This window comes from Penicillium daleae, assembly GCF_028827525.1.
Source record: "Penicillium daleae strain IBT 16125 chromosome Unknown utg000007l_segment0_segment0, whole genome shotgun sequence".
Lineage (NCBI taxonomy): Eukaryota > Fungi > Ascomycota > Eurotiomycetes > Eurotiales > Aspergillaceae > Penicillium > Penicillium daleae.
In genome coordinates, this window is record NW_026623155.1 from 1008483 (window position 1) to 1031183 (window position 22701).

Genomic DNA, 22701 nt, shown 5'->3' on the forward strand with positions numbered 1-22701 from the left:
ACGGTCATATTGTCAGCTTTTGTTCTGGTTATGGAGGAACTGGTCTCGAGCTTCGAGGGGGTGGTCCGGAGTGAAGACGGAGATATGTAGTCACGTGATGCAGTGCTTGGTGAGTTCTGTCATCGTCTACACCATTCCTCGAATACACGAGATTAAAATTTAGTTCTCTATGTTCGTATTATGAAGCTTGGATTGCCCAGCAGAGACGGATTTATATTTCTTCTTGACTGCAAACTAGACCCCGTCGCAAATAAACCATATCTATGAGGGAAAAAAAAATACACAAGCGGTCCAGTGAAAGGCTGGGCTATGACAAAAAAAGCCCGCACCAGAGACAGAGACGCCGAGAAAAGAAAAAGGGATGAAAAAGAGGTTCGGGGTACAAAGAGGAGAGTGTCGAAGAACGCCGCGGCTATAAAGAACTCGTCAAGTTATCTTGGCCTTTTATTTTAGGTTTCCCTTCTATACAACCTGGCCAAAGGCAGGGATCAGGGTCTGGGCGAGCCAGAAGCTGAAGACCAGCTTGGGACCGGTCATCAGGAGCTTGGGGGTCAAGCCCTTGAAGAAGGCGGGGAAGCCCTCGTTCTTCATCATGTTGGAGACGATCCGGAAGCCGGACTCGGGGTGCTCGAAGTTGCGGTTTTGGATACGGGTCTTGATCACATCCAAGGGGGCGGAGACAATCAGCGAGGCGCTAGCACCGCATACCGAGGCGACAAAGTTCTGCGACCAGCTAGCCTTATTGTAGTCCGTGAGGGAGTAGATGTATTCCTTGGCGAAAGCAGAGCCACCGAAGAGCTAAAGTAGGAAAGTGGGCATTAGTATGTGTCGTTCAAGCATTGGACGTGACAACGGGGTACGATGACTTACAGCGAAGGAACCGGGGGCGTTACGGGCAGCAGTCCATCCGGCACCACGGTACAAACCCATGCCCTCATCCTGAATGATCTTGAACAGACCACGGCCACGGAAGGCCTCGGGGTTGGTTTGGCGCTTAATCTTCAGGACGTCCAGAGGAAGGAGGACGATCTCTCCAATGCCGATCAAACTAGCGCATATAGTCAGCCTCAATTCCATATATTCGTCTAGTCCGTCTGAGTGTATATCTCACCTGCCAGCAGTTGCGTGCATGATGGCCTTGCCAGTTCCCTTTCCGAAAGCATTGTCGAAGGCGGCACCGTGGTGCTGGGCGAGGTAGTCACGGGCGAAGGGCTGACCACCGTACTTGTAGATACGCTGGAGGACCTATTTGGAAGAAGAGTTAGCGAATTGTAGAGTTTCTCACCATCGACTCAATACCACCACTAACCTTGTAACCAGCGGCGTATCCCAGACCGGGGAACAGGGAGGTGAACTTGCGGCCGACGGTGGCATCGGCGTACTCCTTGAAAACGACCTTGTTGAACTCTGCCGCGGAGGAAATCTAACCCATTCGTAATTAGAAAGTGTCCGCGCGCTCGCCTTCGCATTCCGGTGCATACTTACCCGGGTCTGGTTGCTCATCAACCGCTTCGCCGTGGTGTCGACCTATAAAGGGGGCAAATCCAGATTAGTGATGTGATATGACAGAGTTCCGAGATCAATTGAGCCGTACGGGGTGGAAGACCATCAACTCGGCGATACCAGCAGAGCCTAGAAAGTCATATCGTTAGCAATTGGCTCTCGCGTGTCAAGCGCTTTTTTTAGGAGTCAGATTTTGGTCTTACCAGAACCGAGGAGACGAGCAGTCGCGGACTCCTTCTTGACATCCTTGGAGGCGGCAGCACCGGCATGGGCGACAGCAGGAGACATTTTTGCTTGGTGAGGGTTGAGAGACTTTAACGGAGAGACCAAAGACCAAAGACCAAAGACCAAGAGATCCCCCAGGAACGAGGAAACATGTGCCTGTAAATTTTATCGGAGCGATTCGGGTGGGCCGCTAGTCCCGATTGGGATCCGGAGTCGGAGGAGCTGTTCGGGTCCGAAACTATACTTTCTTGGCCCATACAGTATGCACTGCTGCAGCCTTATAACCCCATTTTAGAAGTTTTCTATTCACGATATAATTACGAGTAGCTGAAATGGTGATGGTTGTCTAGAAATAGTCTAGAAATATGCTCTGAGTGGACAACATCTCAGAAATCTTACCTATGGACGCAGCAACCATATCCTGCTAGTAGCACCGAGTTTATTTCTTCCCAGCCTGTTCCCACTATCCGATACTACGACCATTCTATCATGTATTCATTGATTTGGAGTAATAACATAAAGCGTGTGTTCCTTCCTCGCGACCGTTAACCGGTATGTACTGGCTTCATGCCTTAGGCAAAAACACAGCTTACAATTCTGCATAATTCATCGCCTTGACCAAGGACATTGCCAGCAAAGCACCTACCAATTGTCTACGATGGTTGAAGATTCCATATTAACATCTGTACTCAGCCTACCGTTACTATGTCATGGTGGTTGTCTATTTAAACCACCTTGTTCACTACCTTGTCACCGAGCCACCGACGTCATAAGCCGCAGCAGGTCAATATATTAGATGTCAACGCAATCAACTTGTCCAATATATCAAACAGGCCTCGAGAATATTCTATTCTTGTTTCATTTATATTTATCAAGTTGCTCGTCATGAGTTCTTCAGATATCTCAAATCCCCTTTCGGGAGATGGAAAGTCTCAAAATGAGCATAAACAAACATATTCCCAGTGGGCCAAGAGCACCTACTATGATCAATACGAAAAATGGATGCCCTGGATCGAAGATCAATACCTGAAGTGGTTTGGAAAAGGCGACAACAAAGCCGCTTATGCGACGAAAGGTAACTGATTGTGTACAGTCCCGTATATTGCTCAGAAGCTAACTCTATCTGCACAGATGCCCTCTCCAATACAAAGGTCACGGGCATAGACCAAGTGGACAAACTTCAAGACGACACAGTCAACCTTGTTGGAAATCAAATCAGTGACAGGGGACTCTTGAAACCAGTGGGACAGTTTGCCTCGAAGGAAGGAGTTAACAGGGCTGAGAGAACTGGCAAGGACGAATCTGGTTCTTACATGGGTCCTGCTGGAGGTCTACTCGATAAGGGCAAAGAGAGTGCCAGCAACGCAGGATTGGGTCTGGCTCAAGGTGCCGAGTCTGTTCAGAATATGACGATAGGGAATATCCCTGGGGCTAAGAGTATTCTACCTGGGAATAGCAATTAGTCATTTCGACTTGTGAGCTGTAGGTGGAACAATTGTTTTCAAGTGGTCCTCGCTCTGCTGTTTCGCTCTTTTCATCGTCTCTCTTCTTTCTTGTCCCTTTCTGACGATGCAAACTCTTTTTTTCATTGCAGGAATACTTATCACATATCATGTCTGGGTTTCTAGAATATGGAGAGACCCGATTGCTATTCTTTTCATGTTGATCCTTCGATTTATAGTCAGGAGGAACTGCGGGTGTAATAACAAGTATCCATAAACTGTAATTACTGATTCCATGCAAGCTCAAGAGCCCCGCACATTGAAGTAACGATATATTATTGCTCTTGAAGTCATCACTGCGGAGTTGATAGTACAACGTGTGGCCACAGATGATCAAACATGTCAGGTTTGTCATTAGCCTAGATAGACGCGAATGATCGTATTATTCTAGCAATCACGATAGTATAGCGGAGATGTCGAACGTAGAAGAGAGGTCATTCAGAAGCCAGATATTTACGCATAACTTCCATAAGGTCCTCCGACGCTAAATGTACTGCTTACTGCCTACTTCTAGTATTCCTAGGAGCGAAGCCTAGGATATAAACATAGTAACTTCTCTCTCCTTTCCCATTATCCACTAGTCGAGTTGATATTACCGAGCGGATCATCTGAAAGAACCCCTGCTCTATTCTCCACCGGCCAGTATGTGCACCTACAAGACCGAGGGGCAGTCATGCGTCTCTTCCAGCAATTATTCAGTTCAGAACATGGTGTATATGCAATTGACCAACAAGGGAGGGCTCTCAGTCATGCCTTTACCATACTGGGACGAATAGCGATACCACGGACGAAGGAACGGAAGACCAGGACACCCAATACTAGCGAGACAATACTGTACCAAGTGTTGCGGCGTAATGTGGCCTGTCGACCGCTAGTTAGCTGCCATACTAATGACCTTATAAGTCACGCTTACGAAAAGCTAAAAACAACACAACTTACCTTCTACTGTATGGCTTGATCTATTCTCTCTGGTAGCATAGCTTATGCAGATGTACTACATATACGGCACCGGTTACAATAACAAAAAGCAGACAAATGCAATATTTTGGCCCACCAGAGAAAGCTTACGCGGCGACCCACACCCACGCACTAAACAAGCATTTTAATGATCGTGATTGGGATCGCCGTGGCCCATGTGGCCGCTATATGACCTATTCAACAAAAAAAAAGGAGAACAAATTTTGCATAACATCCGATATTTCCATACATCACCAGCTCCGGGGCTTTTTTTAAATCTCAGATTTCAGAGGACCAAGCGGTTTCTGTTGATCACGAACCAGAATCCGACCGGCTCACCACCATGACCTGGCCATCATGCAATTCGACGCTGGAACATGAGACGAGTGAGTAAGGAACTTGAAGATTTGCTCGTTCCCGAGCTAACCTTCTTCAGTCCAGGAGGTTGACCTCTGGGATGGCGGGATCACCTTTCACACTTTGTGTGTTATTATTTCGGCGGTTTGTCTCGTCATATCATCTTTCCTGGCAGGAATTATTATCCTCGGCCACGCTCGACACTACAGCAGGCCAGCCGAACAGCGATAGTGAGTATTTTGATTCGATTCAAAAGCAGCGGTGGATTTCAATTGGTCTACCAATTTAGAAGTGTCATCCGCATTTTGTTTATGATACCCATTTACACACTCACATCGTTCCTGTGCATTTACTTCTACAAGTGGTCTGTGTACTTTGAGCTCATTGGCTACTGCTATGAGCCATTTGCCATTGCTTCTTTCTTCACTTTGCTCTGCTCCTATATTGCACCCGAACTCCATGATCAAAAGGAGTTTTTCCGTCATATAGAGCCTGTCAATTGGGTATGGCCCATTCCATGGATGCAAAAATGCACTGGTGGTCAAAAGGGGCCTTGGAGAAAGCCAAGAAGTGGACTAACTTGGTTTAACGTATGTGATCTTTGCTATGCTATTATAATGGATGATCGAGGGTACAAACTAACTATTTTCAAGGTTATCTGGATTGGTGTATTCCAATACTGCTTCTTACGACTAATTCTGACCATTCTTGCTGTTGCGGCTGAGTCTAAGAACCTCTACTGTGAAGACTCTGATAATATAGCATTTGCCCACGTTTGGGTAAGGTGCCTCCAATTCTAGACTCGCTAGCAATACATAGAACCCTAACGGCAATGAAATAGGTTCTAATCATCGAATCGGTGGCGGTCACTATTGCCATGTACTGCTTGATCCAATTCTATATTCAGACGAAGAATGACATCGCCCAGCATCAGCCCTTCATCAAGATTCTTTGCATCAAGCTGGTCATCTTCCTTTCCTTCTGGCAATCGGTAAGTACCACTGACAGACAAGCCTAAAGCTCTAGCAACTGATATCATCTATAGACAATCATTGACTTTTTAACTTCGTCCGGCGTTGTCAAATCATCCGCCAAAGTGGTGCTTCAAGATTGGAACAACGCTTTGCCATATGTGCTCATTTCCATCGAAATGTGCTTCTTTGCTATCCTGCATTTCTGGGGATTCCCCTGGCGCCCATACGTGATTGCAACGGGCCCTGCAGTCGCCAATAGTGCGCAGTACTATCGTGGTGGAAAATTGGGAGCCAAAGCACTGGTTGATGCGATGAACCCGTCTGATCTTGTCAAGGCCAATGCACGCGGGCTTCGGTGGTTGTTTGTTGGTCGGAAGAAACGAATGGGTGATCCGAGCTATGATCTTCCAAAGCGTGAGACTGGTGTCGAAACTGGAGAAGCATCGTCACCAAGACCACAGGAGATGATTTCCGAAGCACAAATTTCTGGGCTTCGGTGAATCTAATCCGACTATCATGAGGTCCATATAGTTTACTTACGGAAAGCTGTTCCTTCTCGCTAAACTAGAAAGCATGTATTTCTCTCTATAATGCTAATTGCCAAGCCACATCCTCATTCTATTTACTGATACCTGGAGCTCTTTGATATTCCTCCGCTTGCTCCTGGGAAACCTAGCACTCATAATGTCTTTATACTTCAAATCCCTTGTCAACTGCCTCACATAGACAGCCTCACATAGACAATCCCATCGACACATCACAACCACCCGCCTAATCAAATCTCTCTTGTAGCCAAGTCAAAATATCCTCACCAAACACAGCCGGCTTCTCAAGCAATGCCCAATGCCCTCCTTCCCGAGTAATACTCTTTACATCCGGGACAAATCCTGCATCAATGATAGGCTGCAATCTATCAGGTCTACCCACAGCATCCCCCTCCCCACCCCAAAACAGCACCGGCACTTTAAGAACCTTGTTCTCATCAGGAACTAAGCTATTCGCCTCATCCTGCACACCACCAGTAAAAGCCTTGTAATAACAATTCGGAGCCGCAAATCCCCCATCCTTACCCAGTCGATCAAAAAAGTCCTTTTTATGCTCTGCCGTCGCATAAGGTAGCACAGGCTGCATTCGCTTCTCACTGACGAACTTACGAGCCCCGTCCGGCACGACCATTGTCTCGAGCCAGGTGCTTGGGTCGCCAAACGCCATGCAATACACCGATTCCAGATTCTCACTCATGATCTTAATGCCGTCATCCGCGGCGAAAAAGTGCCAGTATTCCAAGAGTCCGTAGCCGCATTGTTGGCGCGTCATTGCATTCATGCCGTCTAGGCTGAATTTTCCAATCGGTGGCAAGTAGGCAATACTAATCGTGATCAGACCCAAGACGCGAGTCGAGTAGAAATTATACAGGCGCGCGCTCAAAACGCTACCCCAGTCGTGACCGGCAGCGATTACGAGAGGCAATTGCTCTGCATCCAGGATCTCGATGAGATCTGCTGTCAGGTCCCGCCATGAGTAGCATTTCGGGTCGGTGGGCTTGGAAGTTTCGCCGAAGCCTAGGAGGTCTGGGGCTACTATGCCGTAGCCGTTTGGAAGAAGATAGTCATTAATGAAGCCGGACCAGAGCTGTGCTGAGTCGGGCCAGCCGTGCAAGAGGAGGTTTGATGGCTTGGAATTGCGAGCAGGAGCAACGTAGTATGTGTACGTGAAGCCCCGGGAGCCTGCGAGGGTCTTTTTGGTGAGCTTGGAGAGATCCATGATTGTAGATCAGTAGTAAAAGGGAGCTTCAGAGATTAATTAAGACAAAGATTTGAAAGAATCAAAAAGAGAAAGTGTCGAGGACATATAACTCTGCCATGGAGGGCCGAGTAGTCCTTGCTTACGGCCGTTCATTGCTGGTGGCGGAACAAGTGGGGACAATTTAGTCCATTCTGGGCAAGAGCAAAACAAATGCCATGGTACTAGTGCTAATATAGTTGCACTGGGTTTAAACAGTACCCAGATTTCATGAAGACTAGAGAGCCGCATAAGCCGTGCCAAGGCTCAAGAAGCGCAAAATCTACTCGAAAAGACATAAATTGCGAGCTTTAAGACTAGCCCTCGATTTCCATTTACTTTCATAGAGAGAAAAAAGCCAGCAGGCAAACCCAGCCTAGCAAAGATGTAGCAGAAAATGTGGGAAACACCGAGAGAACGCCGCATGACCGAAAAAAACAACAAAGGACGGCTTGCAAGAATTAGTCTCGTCCGCCAAAACAACTTGAATCATTGGAAATCTGTGCACCCATCACGAAGTCAAGACGGGCGAAACAGAGTCGAGTTGTAAGGTGAGCAAAAGAGACGTGCGTGGCCTTTAAAGGTCGCCAAAGGTATTCTCGCCAGAGTATCTAGAAGTCGAGTCGTTAGCTCAGTGTTCTCGTGGGTTGACGAGTCTCTACTGCTCAAGATGGCAGCTGATCTGAAGGGTGAAGGGGAGCCATACGTGATGTACAAGAAACCGTCCTCATCCTTGTGTTCTTCGTAGATGCTGCTCATGAGAGCCGCAGTGGGTGGTAGGACCTCATCGACGAAGATGAAGATCGCCTTCTCGGGGGAGAGCTTGATGCGCTTGCGGATGACGTAGACGAACTGGCCCACGGTGAGATCGGCTGGAACCAGGTACTTCTTCTTGTCGATGGTAGCGATATCCGACTTCTCGACCTTCTCGCAGATGACCTGTGATAGACGGAACCCGTTAGCTACCGGAAGGAGCGGTGAGGGGGACGATAAGGCGGTGATGAGGCTCTGGGGGAAGAAGCTCGACGACACCAGTCCACGAGCAGCTCGAAACCATCATCACAACAGGTTGATACTTACTGGGATCCGGTCGGCGTACTTCTGGCGAATACGCTCAGCCTCCGCCTTGCGCTTCTCGAAGGGGTGCTCGTCCTTGAACTTGGAACGCATGATGGGAGCCTGATAAGCTGATAAGTAAAGCGGGTCTGGGTGTGGAGCGAGACGAGGATACGAACGGAAGGGCGGTTGGAAATAGGTGAGAGGTTCAGGAGCTGAGAGGAGGGTTGGAAAGTAGCAGTCTGTTGATGAGAGTTCGAGGTTTCTGGGGAGGAAGATCGATGGTAGATGGATGAGTGAAGGAAGTGCAGAAGACAGGAAGAGAGGGGGGAGACGATGACAAAAGGCAACCCCCACTGACGTTACCGTAAAGATACCATCACACGAGGCGGTGAGTCACGGGCCAGCCTCACGTGGACCAGGTCACTCGCCAGTTGCTGCGATACTTTGTTTGCACATACAATTTACTGGTGTCTACGGAGTACGAGGTACCCAATTTGATGATAGACAAAGGACTCTCCTTCTTTCCATTATTCTACGAGAAAGCGATGTTTGATGGACTGCCGTGAAGTAGAGATCTGCGATAGACTCGGGTTCTGCCGAAACATACCCCACCACCTTCTACGCAACACGACTGGACATGGCTAAACGCCGAATAGAACTCGGAATCCACATATCAGCGGGATATACCGGTCGGAGATGAAATCCTTGGTCAAATTTACCAGATATCTAGTGATCCTCGACTCTAGGTCCCGATAATACGATTTGGCTATATCCCTAGTCTGCCGAAATCGGTTTAGCGTCATCCAGGCGCCTACTATACCACAGCTACTTCACATTTTGTCATGTCTGCATACTCAAGGTCATAATTCCCATGAATGTTGTTCAACCATCACAATCTGAAGATCAACATCATCTAGCTGTTCGAGGAATCTACCAACTCGGTACAGGGTAAGGCTGAATCTGAACTTCATAGACCTCTCAAACGGCTAGAGAATTCTAATCTATGGCCATCCTGACCCTCTTGGATATTCAAAGCCCCGAATATTTGTAGCCTCGCTTTTCATTTGAATATCATAGTACCCTAAATCTTGGAATCAACTTTCTCCAAATTGCCTTTGATTTGATTGAATTCGTGTAAAGAGAAGCACCAGTAGCCTGGAGCACACATGAACTGGGTTGCTTGGACAGACTGGGCAACAGCGTGCAGGCTAGGACTTTATTCCTGTTATTTGAGCTCTCCATTACGCTGTTGAAGGGGGGGGATGATAGTGGCCAAATCGTCCACAGGCCGTAAATTCATCCTACGTCCCTTGAATGAGCGAGCTGTGTCCACAATTTTTGACGTATACCAGGTTGAGGCCATAACAAGCTATCTTGGATGCCAATATCGGAACAGTATCATGGCTAGAACTGCAAAATCCGCCAGTACTATCCGTACTACTCCATTTATTGGACCCAATAATCATGGTCGCCATCAGGTGGTGGGAATCCCCAAGCATAGAGGCTCAGTTACAAGTGAATATTTTAGTAGAGCTTATAACCCGCACCTTGAGAAAAAATCCAAGATACATTAGGTAACTTATTTAAAAATAGTAATAGCTTCAATTCAGTCCAATGTACGGTCATTTGCTCATGGTTAGCAGTTGATACTATATTGTACGATTCTTAAAGTTGAGGACTTGATACAAGCATATGAAGATATCTTCGATGCTGCAGCGTGACCTATGGACATTCCATTGTACCTCATGGGTGAAACATCAGCTGTGCAAAGAAATCCATACGTAAAGTTTCCACTCTAGTTGTGGTCAAACTTTTAGAATTTATTCTGAAGGCTAAGATTGTCAGCCTTGTTACAGGAATTCAATGCAGGCCATGATTGATTCTTGGATTGATCCCTGTGAGCTCTTCACATGGAAACACTTGCTGTATATGGCAAATGCCCCCTTAATCGACCATAAGGGCTTTCTGAAACATACCGTGGCATGTACATGTATAAGCTGAGGTCGGAGCATACACGGACATCAAGACCGGCGAATAATGGAACGTCGCTAATGGGCCTGGACCGCTATAAGCTGTATACTATCAGAAGCTCAGCTGTCACATTTCCACTTCAGCCGCTTTAGGGATGGTGTTAAATTTGAGACTTCCAAAGCTCGATGCTTGTCAAACCCTCAACTTTGGGGTCAGAAGGTCGTCCTTATATTCCGATGACTTCCTTCGGCACGTGATGACATGTGTAGAGGATGTACTCAGGATCTAAGAAAGGTTGCTAAACTCCGATGCAATTTCAATAGCATTATTATGACAATTGTATCTTAAGCCAAGCTCACTGAAGCTATCTTAATTGTATTCACTTTCTTCTTTTGCGCCAACATTGACTTTGACGAGCTCACAATCCGGTATTAAGGCCGGCTCAGAAGCCGGCAGTCAGAGTCGAAGCAGGGCAGAAACAGCACAATACTTTATAAAAAAGACTGCTTGTCTCAATATTGTCAAGACAACTACCCAGCCTGATGGTCAGATCATTGATTGGATTCCCGTCGAGTCCCAAGGAGAGGTAGCTTCCGCACCACCTCTCCCTGCATCACCTTTCCATCAATCTCGCGAAGCCCAACTCGACTCCGAATCATGGCAAACAATCCGTCCCCTCTTCCTGCTGGAGCAAGAAGGGGCCGAAAAAGGCCCTGGTGGAACAATGCCCATTCTACGACAAGATTTAAAGCTCTTAAGTGATAAACAAACCTTGGAACAATGCCTGACCAAGCCACCTCCCCCACCAGCTGGAAAAGAAAAGCAAAGCCCATGGCCACATTGGTACTCAAGTACAAGCCAGAAAGTGAAAAACATCGGCACCCAAGGAGGTATCAGTTGCTACAAAGCAGCTGTGCAAAACCCAGGAGACTTCTCGTTGCTCCAGACTGCAGTCATCAGAACCGATGTCCCTACATCGGGCAATCCCTCCAAACTCTGTCACCAAACCATCGAGGTTGGATGGATCAACTTCCCCACTCAAGTGGCCGAGCCTCACTTATTCACCTTTTACAACACCAACGGCTATACTGAAATTGCAGACTATAAAGGGGGTTGGAACACCGAAGTCAAAGGCTGGGTGCAGTACGACCACACCATCTTCCCAGGAGCTGTCGGCGGTCCGCTATGCGTCGATGGAGGCCTTCAAACAGAAATGCCCATCCGAATTCAACTCTACCAGGGTAATTGGTGGGTGTATGTTGCCGACCGCTGGATCGGATACTATCCGGCTTCTCTATTCAGCACCGGCGAAGCCGACCCGTCTCAGACACTTGCTCAGGGTAGTAACCAGGTCAATTGGTACGGGGAAGTGTACCAGACTGATATTGCCTTGACTACAACAGACATGGGCAGTGGAGAATGGCCCTGGACTAGATGGTCCCATTCAGCTTTTATGAAGAATATCACGTATCTTGACGCGGATGGTGTTCCGCATGGATATTATGGGACTCAGCATTCGTTTGTGTCGGATGAAGCGAGGTATAACATGGAGCCGCATTATGATAGCGGGACTGCTTGGGGGAGTTATATGTGGATTGGAGGTCCTGGTGCTGGTGGAAAGATTGGGGCAGTCGAGCAGGAGGGCAAGGGGTCTTGAGCTGCGTTGGCTTAGGTTTCATGTTTTACTTTAGTCTTTTTGATTTGCCCTGTCGTCTCTTGATTCTTCTTTAGCGTATCGATTTTCATTTGCCTGTTAAAACAGTCTTGTGTTGAATTACTTCTCGTCCAAATCCCTCACTTCAATAGAGCTGACGTTGTATAATTCCGAGTGCATGATAGCCCTTGAACATTACTTGGAACACTCTAGACCGAGTTTATTAGCCCCAGGAAATGCGAATGACCGAGTGTTCCCGTTGAATGCTGAAATGTTCAAGATAATCTCTCATTAGCTGATACAGAGGCTCCATTAGAAGACTGACGTGGAGAACTGGATACCAATAGCTGTGTACATCATGCATATTATTTGAATCCCAATTCAATAACTCATGCTGGGTTTAATCTGACACCCAAAAATCTCCACAGCCCAATGCAACGCTAAAACTGAAGCAAGCCATATCACGCATAATAAGAACAAAGCCTCATCAATTGAGGCTATCGCGTGGACCACCCACACGACGAGGATAATGTCGACCAAGTCCACTGCGCCGACTACTCTGACTCGTAATCGAAGCGCGCAGATCATCCTCTTCAAACATCATACTGCTCGAGTCAAAGGCATCACCCCCACCACTCCAACGATTAATAAACCGCCGCTGAGCCTCAGTCTCACCGTGGACATCACGTTGCATAAACGGCGGAGGCGGCAGTCCCCGACTATTCGGTGTGCTAGTGCGGAAATTCTCCATGCGCGGGCGTCTGATACTCCCGTGGTCGTGGTCTTCCTCCTCCTCGTCGACATCAAGCTCATCCTCAGTATCAGTATGCTGCCATTCACCTTCCTGCTCAGACCCATCCTCCGCCGCATCGGGGATATCATCATCCAAGTCCCGACTGAGATCTTCACTCCCCATAGCCTCAGGGATATCCGCGTCCAGATCAGGCTGGTTATCAAAGTCCTCATCAACCTCCTCCTCGTACAACCCCGACGTATCCCCGTAGTCATCATCCGGATATCCCTCGGGAATATCATCATCCAAGTCCCGCTCCATATACCCCTCCTCATCACCCAATCCATCCTCCTCAAGTCCTTCCTCGCCCTCTTCCACAAGCCCCTCCTCCGCCTCCAGAATATCATCGTCCAAATCACGCTCCATACCTTCTTCCTCCTCGCCCTCCTCACCCATGGTCATGCCCCCATCATCCGGATCAAGACCCCCCGCAGCAGCAGCCTCCTGTTCCGCAGCCAGCGCTGCAAGCGCCTCCTCACGCTCGGCCTCCTCCTCTTTCATGCCTAGCATGGTCCTGACACATCCGGCGGGCCGGATCCAGGAGTAACCGAAGGAGGCGATGTTGTTCTTGCGCGCGCGTAAAGCGCGCTCCTCGGATTGTAACGAGGCGAGGGTGTTGTTTGGGGCGCGCGAGGGGAGGAAGGCGCGGTGGCTGGTTGGGTTTGGGGCATTGCTGCGGCGGTTTGGGTGGTGGGTTGAGGTGTCGGGGCCGGATTGTTGTGGAGAGGAGGAGCGATATAAATGGGAAGAGCCGAACCAGAGCTCATGGGACTGGTGAGTTCTGTTAGCCGGAGTCTGGGGAGGTGGTGGGCAATGGAGGTGAGACTTGCGTCTTGCGGGGTCATAAAAGGGAGGGAAAGCATTATTGCGCGAGTATTGGTGCTTGACTCGGTGAAGCGTAGTAGGACAAAAGCGAGCTAGGCGGGAGGCTCGGCACCACTGAGTTGTTGACTCCTGCAGCGCTGTGCACGTTTGCGACGTTGTTGACGTTGCAGTTGGAGGTAGCAACAACGATCAGCGCGATAGCTTGGGCGTGCGCGAATTGCCAAAGAGGCTGTAGCACAGGGCTTTCTCCTGGTCGGATTACAGGTAGGTCCATGCAAAGGCCACTAGAATCCAAGCTGCAAAACGTGTTGTTTTCAAAGGCCGTTTGAATTGGAGTCGAGAAGCTCAAGTGGTGGAGGTCAGACAAGGCGGACAAAAAAGCCGTGGGCTCCACAGCCAACCATAACATTGCCGCAATTGCGGGAAGGCTCTGCGACTAGATAGTAGTTTATTCTTGAAGCTAGATATAAACCAATACATAACACCATACGTGAGTTCAGCTAAGGGGTCTCTAGCGTTCTCTGCATTAGCTTTAGAAAGTCTTAGAGCATATATTGTGTTTTGGGTTGATTTTCTAGTACATACGACCATAGGGTGTGGAGAACAGGGCTTCACATCCGCTCAGCCGTACTTAAGCCACGTATAGTACGCGGAAAGTTCTTAATGCGCCCTGAGCTCTAAAATGGCATCGGATTTGATCTTAGGGTAAGTGTGGGTGATATAGGTGAGAAGTTTGGAGACTGGGGTGATAGATACTAATCACTACTACTATAATTTATAGCCTAAGGCGAACGGTAGAAGAGGTAGAATACCGAAGCTGATAAGGCTAAGGTGAAGAATTAGCAAATTTGAAAGGGTAAAATAGGTGGATCTATCGGAGCCGGGCAGCTAATTAGAACGGCCGGAAGTATAGGTCAAGTGTGCAAAGTGCGGGTTATGCATATATATATTTGAATTACTCTATAGCCAGAACGATGTTCTGAATCTCTATAAGTTTTATGCTATTATATCATCATTACCCGATCGGATAATCAGGCATAAACAGACGCATCATAGTCATACGATCTACATCATCACCACGATAAATTACATCGTACAATCAAGCAACCACCAATCAAACGGCTACTACATGAGATCACTATGCATCTAGAATGCATCTAGATCTATCTAGATCGATCATATGCAAGAAATAAGTTTAATAAGTTTGCATAAAATATTGATTATAAATATGCCCTATTTTCTCTAGCAAGATCTGATCATCATATTCAATGTTCATAAGCAAGAAGAAGATTCAATACAATCAGCCAAGCTTCAGTCCTACTGTGAGCAAGCGATGCTGCGCAGGTTGGGTAAAGAGGAAGATAAATTAAAGATGATTAAATAAGATCGATTGATCTTTCTTCCTCTTGATTGAATAGGAAGGATAAGTTCAATTCGGCTTAGAATCATAAAGATGAGAGAAAAGTAAAGTAGGACTGAAGCTTGGTTGATTGTATTGAATCTTGCTTGTATGTCTTGAACATGATTTTTGTAGAGAAAACAGGGCTTATTTATAATCAATCTTTATCAAACCTCTTTTGCATGTGATCGTTCTAGATCCTAGATCTAGATGCATGATGATCTCATGCAGACAGATAGTGATCTCATGCAGTAGCTGTTTGATCGGTGGTTGCTTGATTGTACGATGTCATTGATCGTAGTGATGATGTAGATCGTATACAATAGTATACGTCTTCTACGATATCATTGACCGTAGTGATGATGGTATAGCGATGTCATTGACCGTAGTGATGATGGTATAGCATAAAGCTTATAGAGATTCAGCCATCTTGTATAGGCCTTATGAATCTGGCTTGATATGCTGCATGGCGGTCTGGCTTGATAACATCCTGCCCTATATCTCACACCTACCTTACTTTTCTCTCATCTTATCTTTATAATTCTATGTGAGATATAGGGCAAGATGCCTAAACCGTCATGCAGCATATCAAGCCAGATTCATAAGGCCTATACAAGATGGCTGAATCTCTATAAGCTTTATGCTATACCATCATTACTGCGGTCAATGACATTAAGTAAGACTGTGAGCAAGCGATGCTGCGCAGGTTGGGTAAAGAGGAAGATAAATTAAAGATGATTAAATAAGATCGATTGATCTTTCTTCCTCTTGATTGAATAGGAAGGATAAGTTCAATTCGGCTTAGAATCATAAAGATAAGATGAGAGAAGAGTAAGGTAGGACTGAAGCTTGGTTGATTGTATTGAATCTTGCTTGTCTGTATTGAACATAATTATTATCTTGGTAGAGAAAGCAGGGTATATTTATAATCAACTTGTCTCTTGCATGTGATCGTTCTAGATGATGCATGATGATCTCATGCAGATAGATCTAGATGCATAGTGATCTCATGCAGTAGCTGATTGATCGGTGGTTGCTTGATTGTACGATGTCATTGACTGTAGTGATGATGTAGATCGTATACTATGATACGTCTGTTCATGCCTGATTATCCGATTGGATAATGATGATATAATAGCATATTCAGCCATTTTGTATAGGCCTTATGAATCTGGCTTGATATGCTGTATGACGGTTTAGGCATCTTGCCCTATATCTCACACCCCCCGTAATCTTTATACTATAGTGCAAATGGTAGTAGAGTATAGAGATTAGTATAGAGTAGATAGGATCGATATATATATATACTGCTATCAAATAGCTAGATATATATCTTCCTAAATCTCAATCTCACAGGGTTAAGTGGTTCCTTCCGTATTCGCGTATAGAGTATGGAAAAACCTATTTAGGTGAAAACCATACCCGAAGGTATCTATGATATTATATATTAAATTGGATATATATATAGCTAGATCTCATAGAGATTAGCTAGATTCTTTAGGTCTTTAAATATTTCTCTTCTAACGTTTTTTGTCAGGAAATCTGCTAATTGTAGTTTAGTAGGGACGTATTAAATATCGACCCTTTCTTGTTTGACCTGATCTCTGATATAGTGATATTGTATATCAATATGCTTCGTCCTTTTATGAAATTCAGGGTTTTCGGCTAGCTTAATAGCTGCCTTATTATCTACTAATATAGTAGGCTTGCTAGGCGTATAGCCTAGGCCTAATCTATCGTTTAGATAGTTAAACAGGTTAGCTAGATAGATAGCTTCCCGTATAGCTTCTTTCATAGCTATATATTCTGCCTCGTAGGTAGATAGGGCTACTGATTTTTGTAGTATCGAATTCTAGCTCACTATATTATTAGTAGCTAGATCTCTAGATAGGCTAAATATATAGCTAGTAGTGGATTTTCTACTATCGATATCGCCTAACTAATCAGTATTAGAGTAGCCTTTTATATATAGGTCTTTCCCTATATAATCGTAGTGTAGGCCTAGATTTGGCCGATATTGTAGATATTGCTATATCTTCTTTAATTCAGAGATATGTGATTGGTCAGGATTGCTTATATATCTTGAGTAATAGGCAACTGGATAGGCTATATCAGGCCTAGTCTTTAGGCTGGTATAAAGTAATGAGCTAATCTCTTTTTGATAGAGATTAATAGTTTGCTCTGAAGCTTTTGATTGATTTTTTCTTAGGTAGATCCCTGCTTTACCCGGCGTTTTCTTTAGCCGTTTACTAGTAGTAGCAAATTTTGATAAGATCTTTGATATATAATCATTTTAATCGATAGTTATCGATTAATCTTGATAATTTAGGCTGATATTATTGCCTAGGAAGGTAGCTAATTCGCCTATCTCTTCTAATTGGATATACTACCTAGCTGTAGTAGCTAGCTTATTTATATAAGCTAGATCTTTGTGTATAATAATTATATCATTAATATATATGATAATAATAGCCTAGGTTCTGCTATTTATATATATACCCTCGTCGATAGCAACTCTATCGAATCCGAGGTTCGCGATAGCCTTTGTAAAGAATTCAGACCAAAGCCTTAGTGCTTGCTTTAGGCTATATAGGGCCTTCTTTAGATAGCAGCACTTATTTTGATAGTCTTTTGGCCTATATAGGCTAGTTAGCAAGATAGTATATATATCACTATCGATATCGGCGTATACGAATACGTTTTTAACGTCGTATTACCTAATATACCATTTTTTGTTTATCGCGATAATTAATAGTATATACCAGGTTTCTGTTCTAGTAGTAGTAGAGAAGGTTTCTAGGAAATCAACACCTAATCGTTGATTAAATCCTTGTATAACCTATCTAGCCTTATAGCGAATCGTTTTGTTCGTATTTATAATATAATTAGCCTAGATGCCTAAGGTATTCCTTATAGGCTTCTTTTTGAATACCTATCTGCCCCTAATAGGTGTTATACTAGGGGGTATATCAACGATTTTATAGGTTGCCTGATTTATTAGGCTTTGATTTTCGTCCTGATAGGCCCTATACTACTTATTCCTTTTAGCTGATTGTATAGCTTGATCAAAGGTAGAGGGTTCTTGATTAGTTACTACCGATAATATATAATCGGTAGGCTGATCGTTAATAATAGTTTTTATAAAATCTCTTAGTAGCGTATCTAATATAGTATATATATCTTCGCTAGTAGATAGGATTTGGATCTCTATCTTATAAGACGGATCCGCTACTATAGCAGCTTCCTTACTAGTAGTTTGCTTAGTAGGTTTACTAGCTGATTTGCTAGTTTCTTTACTAGCTGATTTGCTAGTAGATAGGCTAGTAGATTTACTAGTAGATTTACTAGTAATCTTCTTTTTGATAGGGTTTTCTGCTTGTTTAGCAGATCTTTTCTTAGCAAATCGATTTTCGATTGCTTTAATTCCTAGCTCTTGATTAGCTAGATTAGATTGATTCTTTAGGAATCTACCTTCTAAGATAGTAGGGTCTCTTGACTAAACTATCTTCTTCTACTTCAGGTTATATAGCTTATAGTGCTTCTGTTTACTATAGCTAATAATAATAGCTATAGATTTTCTTGGCGATAGCTTGCTAGGCAGGTTTTTGTTTGTATGATAGTAGGTAATAGATCCCTAGGTCTTTATATGCCTGATAGTAGGTAAGCGCTTATAATATATCTTATAGGGTAATTTGAACCCTAGAGCACTATATAGGGTTATATTATATAGATAGGTAGCAGCTAATAAGGCTTCTCCCTATATATCATCTTTTAATCCTGATTGGATTAATAAATATCTGACCTTATTTATAAGTGTTAGGTTTATGCGCTTAATTAGGCTATTTAGCTCTTTTATATAGATAGGCGTAGTTCGGTGTATAATACCGTATCTTCCTAATAATATATAGAAGTTATTATTCATGTATTCAGTACCGTTATCGGTAAATATCTCTTTGATCTTCTTATTAAGCTAGTTTTTAACTAATTGCTTATATAAGGTAAATTTCTTAATAGCTTCGTCTTTCGATCGAAGTAGAGATATATAAAGATATCTTAATGCTTTGTTAAGAAACGTGATATAGTAGCGATAGCTATTATAGGTCTTAGGGCTAATAGGCCCTCTAATATCGCTATAGATTCTTTCGCCTATACCGTATTCGGCAGCAGAAGTAGAAGATTTATTAATCTTCCTGTTATATTTTAACTATATATATATTTCGTATATATTTTGTATATAATCTCTTATCTCTGAATTAGATAGAGATATATTTGCCTAGCTTAATAGCCTTTAAAGTAGTATTAGGCCTATATAGCCTAATCTATTATACTAAAGTTTTAAACTAGTAATATTACTAGTACTTTAGATAGATTGATCTTGATAAATTATATTAGATAGATCTTTTAATTTTGATTTTGATTAGCTAGAATCTTCCTTATATAGCTTTGTATACATTATATATAGGGTAGTTCGATATAGATTATCTTGCTTATACCTAAGTAGTATAATATTTCGATATTGATCGAAAATAGTAGCCTTTTCTCTATTAAATAGAGATACTGAATTTTTTAGTGTATATATGCTTAATATATTAATTCCTAATTGTAGGACATAGAGCATATTAGTTAATTTATAGACTAGATTAGTATTTGTCTAGAAGATAATATCTCTAGCAAGATCGATAGATAATCTTTGTATATTTCCCTATATAATAGTTTTATTAGTTTTATATACACTATTAAATAAATCCAATTTAGATACTATACAAATAGTAGTAGCTGTATTAATAATGAAAATCACTTTTGTAGTAGAAAGATCTGAATTTATCAGATTATATGCACTTTCTATAGTGATATCAGAATTAGTTTCTTAGTTTGTTTTGATAGGTAGATAAATTACCTAATCGGTTTCATACGAGAAGTCATCGCAGAGTAAGAGACTTCTTGGTATATTCACTATAGATTCATTACTCAGATTTGAGTAGTCTCTTATCAGGTTTTGATTATCAAAGATTAGTAGGCTATGCCTGATTAGCTATAGCTCTATTATAGGTATATTAGATTCTATCTAATAATCTGATCGATAGTTAATTAGACTGATTAGTATATAGCAGATATCACCGTTAAGATTAGTAAGATTATTAGCTAATAGGCTAGTAGGTAGTAGGTTGCTAGCCGAAATTTCTTGATTTTTAGCTTCTACGGGGTAATCAGTTATATAACTAGTAACGTGGATTTCTTCCTTGTTAGATTGCTTATTAAGTATTGCTATGATTATCTTCTTCTGTTTATCAAATTTTTGATAATCGTTTTGATAGGATTTAGGCCTGATTAGCCAAGGTTTCTAATTAGCTAGTCTGCTAGAAGAATATAGATACTAGCAATCTGATACTGTATAGTTTTGTATATTATAATACGTATAGTATTTGCCTGAATTTGACAATTTTTTCTAGGGTTTTTTACTAAATCGACGATTTTGATTAGCCTAACGATTTGATTAGTGCTTTACCTGATATTTAGGCTTGCGATTAGCCTAATATTTGCTTTAATGATTAGTATATTAATTACTTTAGCTAGTAGCTATAAAAATTTGCTTGCTTAATTAAATATATCCGCGCGATTCGTTAATTAGATTAGCGAATAGCGATTCAATTGAATAAGAATTAGAATCTCTACGAAGAGATTAGATAATATTTTGAACAATCGGTGCGTACGATTAGTCGAGATTGTTGAGAACCTATACGAATACGATTTGCTTAGGAAATCAATCCCTAGGCTTGCTAATTCGATTAGTAGGCGCCTTATCTTAGTAAGATAGTTATATATACTATCGAAATCGCCTAATTGACTATTGAATAGGCTTTTTAATATAAGGAATTCGGTAGTAAAGCCTTTAGGTCGATATTAGGTAGCTAAGGTAACCTATACTTAGTAGGCCGATATAGTATCTCCTAACTAAAAGAGTAGGCTATCCTTGTATAATAGTTTAATTAATAATAAAGCGTCTCGATTGATCTAATTAATAGTTTTGAATTTATTAGATAGGATAACTAGCTTATTTTGACCTATCTTAGAGATAGTAGGGCTAGTAGATCTTATAGGTCTGCGAGATCTTATTCTTTCTAACTAAATTGCAGTATTTCTATAATCAGGTAATCGTTGATTCGGTAGTAGGGCGATTGCCTTTTTATAAGACTAGTGTTAATTAGGAATCTGATCTTGTTGAATAGTAGGTAGCTTTGTATAATTATATAGAATCGTATCGATCAGTCTCTCTTGATCAAGAATTGCCTTGATTCGGATAGACCAGGCAACATAATTTCCTTCTCCTTTGAGAGGATCGATATTGTGTTTGTTGATTATTTTGAGTTCAAAAAACTTGATTGAATATTTGAAAAATGATTGTTTTTGTTAAGAAAGTCGAGATTTCTTAGTGTTTCGTATAGAGAAGTAGACGCGACCGGTAAAAATCGAGTATAAATTTTTGAAAATAAGAAGTCGGAGGAGCTTTTTGTTTCTCTTTAAGAGAGAGAAGTTTCTCTTAAAAGTAAAGGATTCTTTGTTAAAGATAGAAGATTGAAGAAGTAGTATAAGCCGAATTGAAGTAGGATCAATTCGGGCTTATAACCTATGAGTAAGCGATACTATGTAGGTTGGGTAAAGAGGAAGATAAATTAAAGATGATTAAATAAGATCGATTAATCTTTCTTCCTCTTGATTGAATAGGAAGGATAAGTTTAATTCGGCTTAGAATCATAAAGATAAGATGAGAGAAGAGTAAGGTAGGACTAAAGCTTGGTTAATTATATTGAATCTTGCTTGTCTGTATTGAATATAATTATTATCTTGGTAGAGAAAGCAGGGCATATTTATAATCAACTTGTCTCTTGTATGTGATCGTTCTAGATGATGCATAATGATCTTATGCAGATAGATCTAGATGCATAGTGATCTCATGCAGTAGCTGATTGATCGGTGGTTGCTTGATTATACGATGTCATTAACTATAGTAATGATGTAGATCGTATACTATGATACGTCTGTTCATGCCTGATTATCCGATTGGATAATAATGATATAATAGCATATTCAGCTATTTTGTATAGGCCTTATGAATCTGGCTTGATATGCTGTATGACGGTTTAGGCATCTTGCCCTATATCTCACAAAGACGTATACAATAGTATACGATCTACATCATCACTACAGTCAATAACACGATCTATATCATCACTATAGTCAATGACATCGTATAATCAAGCAACCACCGATTAAACAGCTACTGCATAAGATCACTATGTATCTAGATCTATCTACATGAGATCATTATACATCATCTAGAACGATCACATACAAGAGACAAGTTGATTATAAATATGCCCTGCTTTCTCTACCAAGATAATAATCATGTTTAAAAACACATAACAAGCAAGATTCAATATAATCAACCAAGCTTCAGTCCTACTTTACTTTTCTCTTACCTTTATGATTCTAAGCCGAATTGAACTTATCCTTCCTATTTAATCAAGAGGAAGAAAGATTAATCGATCTTATTTAATTATCTTTAATTTATCTTCCTCTTTACTAACCTGCGTAGCATTGCTTACTTATAGGTTATAAGCCCGAATTAATCCTACTTCAATTCGGCTTATACTACTTCTTCAATCTTCTATCTTTAACGAAGAATCCTTTACTTTTAAGAG

At 42.6% G+C, this 22701-nt stretch overlaps 7 protein-coding genes across 7 annotated transcripts; 3 read left to right on the forward strand and 4 right to left on the reverse strand.

Moving 5' to 3' along the window:
- Positions 1-462: 462 nt before the first annotated feature.
- Positions 463-1791, reverse strand: N7458_007544 (putative mitochondrial GTP/GDP transporter Ggc1; the record flags this gene model as incomplete). The annotated part of the gene is made up of 7 exons (XM_056910926.1): positions 463-798; positions 871-1048; positions 1112-1245; positions 1310-1423; positions 1486-1527; positions 1595-1632; positions 1707-1791. The coding sequence occupies 7 exons, from the start codon at positions 1789-1791 to the stop codon at positions 463-465; spliced, it is 927 nt and encodes a 308-aa protein (XP_056763752.1).
- Positions 1792-2613: 822 nt separating this feature from the next.
- On the forward strand, positions 2614-3191 carry N7458_007545 (uncharacterized protein; the record flags this gene model as incomplete). Its single annotated transcript, XM_056910927.1, has 2 exons — positions 2614-2803; positions 2860-3191. 2 exons carry the CDS (start codon positions 2614-2616, stop codon positions 3189-3191), a joined length of 522 nt encoding a protein of 173 aa, XP_056763753.1.
- A 1339-nt stretch (positions 3192-4530) lies between these two features.
- Positions 4531-6018, forward strand: N7458_007546 (OSTA/TMEM184 family protein; the record flags this gene model as incomplete). The annotated part of the gene is made up of 5 exons (XM_056910928.1): positions 4531-4573; positions 4624-4774; positions 4837-5323; positions 5386-5535; positions 5590-6018. 5 exons carry the CDS (start codon positions 4531-4533, stop codon positions 6016-6018), a joined length of 1260 nt encoding a protein of 419 aa, XP_056763754.1.
- A 271-nt stretch (positions 6019-6289) lies between these two features.
- On the reverse strand, positions 6290-7282 carry N7458_007547 (alpha/beta fold hydrolase; the record flags this gene model as incomplete). The annotated part of the gene is made up of 1 exon (XM_056910929.1): positions 6290-7282. One exon carries the CDS (start codon positions 7280-7282, stop codon positions 6290-6292), a length of 993 nt encoding a protein of 330 aa, XP_056763755.1.
- A 595-nt stretch (positions 7283-7877) lies between these two features.
- On the reverse strand, positions 7878-8470 carry N7458_007548 (autophagy-related protein 8; the record flags this gene model as incomplete). Its single annotated transcript, XM_056910930.1, has 3 exons — positions 7878-7911; positions 8007-8308; positions 8381-8470. The coding sequence occupies 3 exons, from the start codon at positions 8468-8470 to the stop codon at positions 7878-7880; spliced, it is 426 nt and encodes a 141-aa protein (XP_056763756.1).
- A 2584-nt stretch (positions 8471-11054) lies between these two features.
- N7458_007549 (neprosin family prolyl endopeptidase) lies at positions 11055-11987 on the forward strand (the record flags this gene model as incomplete). The annotated part of the gene is made up of 1 exon (XM_056910931.1): positions 11055-11987. The coding sequence occupies one exon, from the start codon at positions 11055-11057 to the stop codon at positions 11985-11987; it is 933 nt and encodes a 310-aa protein (XP_056763757.1).
- A 484-nt stretch (positions 11988-12471) lies between these two features.
- Positions 12472-14011, reverse strand: N7458_007550 (uncharacterized protein; the record flags this gene model as incomplete). Its single annotated transcript, XM_056910932.1, has 2 exons — positions 12472-13548; positions 13718-14011. The coding sequence occupies 2 exons, from the start codon at positions 14009-14011 to the stop codon at positions 12472-12474; spliced, it is 1371 nt and encodes a 456-aa protein (XP_056763758.1).
- Between the last annotated feature and the right edge of the window lie 8690 nt (positions 14012-22701).